Source organism: Sebastes umbrosus, chromosome 15 (genome assembly GCF_015220745.1).
Source record: "Sebastes umbrosus isolate fSebUmb1 chromosome 15, fSebUmb1.pri, whole genome shotgun sequence".
NCBI classification, from domain to species: domain Eukaryota; kingdom Metazoa; phylum Chordata; class Actinopteri; order Perciformes; family Sebastidae; genus Sebastes; species Sebastes umbrosus.
Window position 1 is genome coordinate 32,009,161 of NC_051283.1, and position 4,573 is coordinate 32,013,733.

The 4,573-nt window shown below is 44.6% G+C and overlaps 1 protein-coding gene across 1 annotated transcript; it reads right to left on the bottom strand.

Annotated features, from left to right (window-relative positions):
• Nucleotides 1-673: 673 nt before the first annotated feature.
• Nucleotides 674-3,890, bottom strand: sostdc1b (sclerostin domain containing 1b). The gene is made up of 2 exons (XM_037795432.1): nt 3,197-3,890; nt 674-1,654 (listed from the first exon to the last, which is right to left on the bottom strand). Exons 1-2 carry the CDS (start codon nt 3,396-3,398, stop codon nt 1,227-1,229), a joined length of 630 nt encoding a protein of 209 aa, XP_037651360.1. The 5' UTR covers nt 3,399-3,890; the 3' UTR covers nt 674-1,226.
• Nucleotides 3,891-4,573: the final 683 nt, after the last annotated feature.

The following is a 4,573-nucleotide window of genomic DNA, read 5'->3' on the forward strand; positions in this document are numbered from 1 at the left end:
AACTTCACATTTAAACTTTTATGGAACATTATGTTTTACATCCAAAGTCTGATGAGCCTTTAATTATATAATAGGTTATTGTTTTCTATTATTTTGTACATGAAGATGCTCTACAGCAAAACTACCGGCCACATGTGACACAATAAACCCGACACAAACCAAACTGTTGCATATTCCTACATCTCCTTTATCGCCACCAGAACCTCCGCTGACGTTACGAACTGTATTTGGGCAGAACTTTATGGAGCGCTGCAGGTTCTCTGCAGATACTGACACCTCCACACACTGCTAGAGGGGCGTAGTGATGATTGATGGTTCGTGTCCACCGGGGCGTTTTTTATCGCAAGGAGACGCGTCGCTTCTCAGCGTTGGACGCTTGGTGGGCTGCCACTGGACACAACACACTGGGCTCCTGATTGGACGAACTCTTTCCCTCCGTTGGCTGCTGCTCCCAGCTTTCAAACCAGAAACAACACGGAGACTCGTTTAGAAACTTTCTTCTCTTATTTCATGAAAATAATTCACTGAGATGTGTTTCTGAAAACATCTGAGAGAAATAATCCTGCAGCTGAATCTGTCTTTATTTTAGATCAACAACGTTTATTTTAAAAGATTCTAGAGAGTTTGGAGAGACGGCGAGTCGCGTCGGACGCCCGTGATTTGCATAAAGTAGACTAGACCTCAACTTTATGCAAATGAGGAGCGGCCGTCGTGACGCTCCGTCTCTCGAATCGCGCCGCCACGCTACCAGAATGCATTGCACGGCTGCTCACATAGACAATGAATGGTGCGATTGTGCATCGTCACTGTATCTGGCAACAATCATGCTGCAGGTGTGCTGGGCGGATGGATAAAGCGTTACTCATCAAGGAATAGTTCCAGCCTGTAACTCCTTCTATGACATTCTTACATGTGTGTTTGTGTACATATGAAACAAACATGATCCGTGTTGATCAGTGAGCTTTAGAGGCTAACAGTTTCCCCCTGCTTCCAGCCTTTGTGCTAAGCTAGGCTAACCATGTCCTGACTCCAGATCAGTGCTTAACACACAGACATGAGACTATTCCTCTTATTGAACTGTGTAATCTATAAACAGTTTCACTCTAATCTACGTTCTGAGACCAATCTACGCTACCCTTCTACCTCTACCTGGCTCTGAGACATTTGGCTATGATTTGACACGTCTAACTCCTCCATATCTTCCTGATGAAGACAGGCGTGGCTGGTTAGTTGTCAGACTGCATCTCGGCTCTGTCCTCAGGCGTTCCGGCCTTCTTCTGAGTCTTCCTCTGTTTCCCGCCGTGGACGGACGTGTCCTTGTGTCCCGAGTCGTTCTGCTGTCTGGAGTAGCGCTTGCACTTGCAGGAGGTCACCACGGTGATCTTGTAGGTCCTGGAGCTGCCGTCCTGGCACTGCAGCCGGATCCGCTGGGTCCTGGTCCGGTCGATGACGCAGCGCCACTCCTGGGCGTCGCGGCGGCTCCAGTGCCTCCCGGTGTAACTCCCGCCGCCGATCCAGTTGGGCAGCAGGTGGATGGGCAGACACTCTCCGGCACACACCAGCTCCTTGATGGGGTTGACGCTGGTGCATTGGCCGTCGGAGATGTACTTGGTGGACCTCAGCTCCCTGCAGCCCACCTGGCTCTGGTCTGGGCCTGAGACATGAACACTGAGTTAGAGATAGATATACAGGACTGTGTGCTCCACTATCTGCTCACACTGTCACTGTTCAGGTTTACCTCCTAGGAAATGTCACAGCTTGACTTCTCTCCTTTCTTTAACTCTGATCTAAATTTACATGAAATCAAACTGCTCCGCCTGTGTCTCAGCTTCACCTGTGTCTCAGCTTCACCTGTGTCTCAGCTTCACCTGTGTCTCAGCTTCACCTGTGTCTCAGCTTCACCTGTGTCTCAGCTCCGCCTGTGTCTCAGCTTCACCTGTGTCTCAGCTCCGCCTGTGTCTCAGCTCCGCCTGTGTCTCAGCTTCACCTGTGTCTCAGCTCCGCCTGTGTCTCAGCGCCGGCTGGAGATTTCACATTTTTAGTAAAAAGCATGTTAAAACTGGGTAGAATGGTAAATGGACCTGCATTTCTATACAGTAGCACCTTTCTAGTCTTCTGACCACTCAGAGCTCTTCACACTACATGTCAACCTTCACTCGTTCACACAGCGACGGCTCAGCCTTCAGGAGCAGTTTGGGGTTCAGTGTCTTGATCAAGGACACGTTGACATGTTGACATGTTGACCTGTTGACCGGAGGAGCCGGGGGTCTAATGATATAAACTATCAAGGTGCATTGTGTTTGGTACTTCGTGCATGACTAATGCTGCAGTCTCAAGCTTCTTATTTCAAACCAATTGTAAAACATCTGGGGAGGGGGGGTGACATCTGACAGCTGTTTGATCAATTGAACAACAGATTAACTCCGTTGTTCAAACAAGCTTTTTCCAGCTTCGTCTTCTGACTGAAGTAAAGCTCTTTACTCAGTCAGCAGGATCCGGAGAAGGCAGCTCACGCCTTTATTAGCTGCAGACTTGATGACTTGATTATTGTGATGCCCCGGTCATGTCAGGTGTTATATAGGCAGGTAGGACCAGCATGCACCTGGGAGGAGCTGTGAACTCTTTGTTCGCTTGCTGGCCAAAGATCAATATATCCTGAAGGCCACAGAACTGTCTGAATGGACAATGGAGCTTTACACCTGTGTGTGTTCACCTGATGATCCCTCTGCTGCAGCGCTGTGATTCTGAACAATATACTGTAGCTCCTATGAGCTGTTGGAAGATTGTGTCTCAGTGTTTATTAACTATCCTGTCTGTCTCTCAAAGCCAACACATCCCAAGAGATCCTCTCTTTTCTTTCTTTCCTTCTTCATCAATATGCAGCCTAGGAAGCCATACATTACTACTCACAGCTCTCTCCCTCTCTCTGTCTCTCAGATGATACCTGCGATGCTGTAGGTCACCTGTAGGTCACCTGTAGGTCACCTGTAGGTCACCTTACAGGAGCAGAGATGCTGAATGTTTACTAATCATCTGTCTGACATGTGGTTATTTAAAAAAATTGAAATTTAGTAAACTTTTATTAATTAAAACAACCAGATAAATAAATCCTCATCATCATCTGTTCACTCAGTCTGACTGAACCAGACCAACAGGAACGTTAGAACCATGGAACTGGAACTGGAACTGGACTCACCGTTCCTCGCAGCCTCAGCCGGCCGCCTCCCGCCGCTCCTCGCCTGGTTCGAGTCCTCCTCGACCGGCTCCTCCTGGGTCTCTTGGACCGGAACCGGCTGGATGGGGTCTGACTCGGTGGCGTCGTTATGAACAGATGAGCTGCTCCGGTTCAGCAGCAACAGGAGAGCAAAGAGGAGCTGGAGTCCGCTGGAAGGATGCATGACTGCACCTGGTTACACCTGAGACCGTTACACCTGGTTACACCTGAGAGCTGCTGTCTGTGACGGTGCTACACCTGATGGATGAGAGACTCACCTGAGCTCTGGTTTATATATGCTCCACCGTGGTGACGCTGCAGGATGAAGAGGCACACCCACCTGAACCTGAACCTGAACCTGCTGCTGCTGCTGGGCTTCAGAGACTTCAGAGATCTGCTGCTCCACATTTAGGATCAATAAGTGTGATTGTGTTTCATTCTGAGTGAATCTCAGTAGAACTGTTCTTTAGGATGCTTCATCTCTGCTGCATCACTGCAGACAGCTCCATATATATAACAGATCCTCTCCAATAACAGGATTACGATGTAAATATCTATCTTTTATTTTGTATTTAATATAATGAGATACAGCCTGTTCACAGACATGTCTCCACTAGTTTCACACTCCCATCACAGAACAGCAGGGTTTCATCAAAACATGTTTCTTAGAAATACATTAAAAAAAAGCTGAATATGATTTTGCATAGTTCTTTTGAATTTTTATGGGAAAAATATTCAATAAATGTCTTAATTATATGTACATGTGTATTTGTTTATCTAATAGAATTACTCTCACTATTTCAATATTTATCAATATTAGCTTGCTGTCAATCTGACATGGTGCTCCACATGGCACCACTAATATATATATATATATATATATATATATATATAGGGTTCTTCTTAGGGGAATATGTTATGATTATGTATGTACACATGTGTTTGTATGGATATGTACAGTATGTATGTGTATATGTGTATATATATATATATATATATATATATTTATATATATATATATTTGTGTGTATATGCAGGTATGTATGTAAATTCATAACTTATTTATTTATTTTATTTTTTACCTCATTATTTAGACATTGTGTGCAGCTAAATGCGATCCTGATTTGACTGATTTTTGATTTTTTGATTTTTTTTCTTACCTTCTCTGCTACTGTAGATTATTGTATATGTACACTTAAAAAATAGGTATATTCAGGAAGAGATCATTGATGTGTGAAGTAATGTTGGTGATACTAGACATTAAATAAAAACAAATAAAAATAAAAAAAGGAGGAAGAGGAGACATTTTTTATTTTTTATTTTTTTTATTTCAAAATGTCAGTATCCATAGTAACAGCA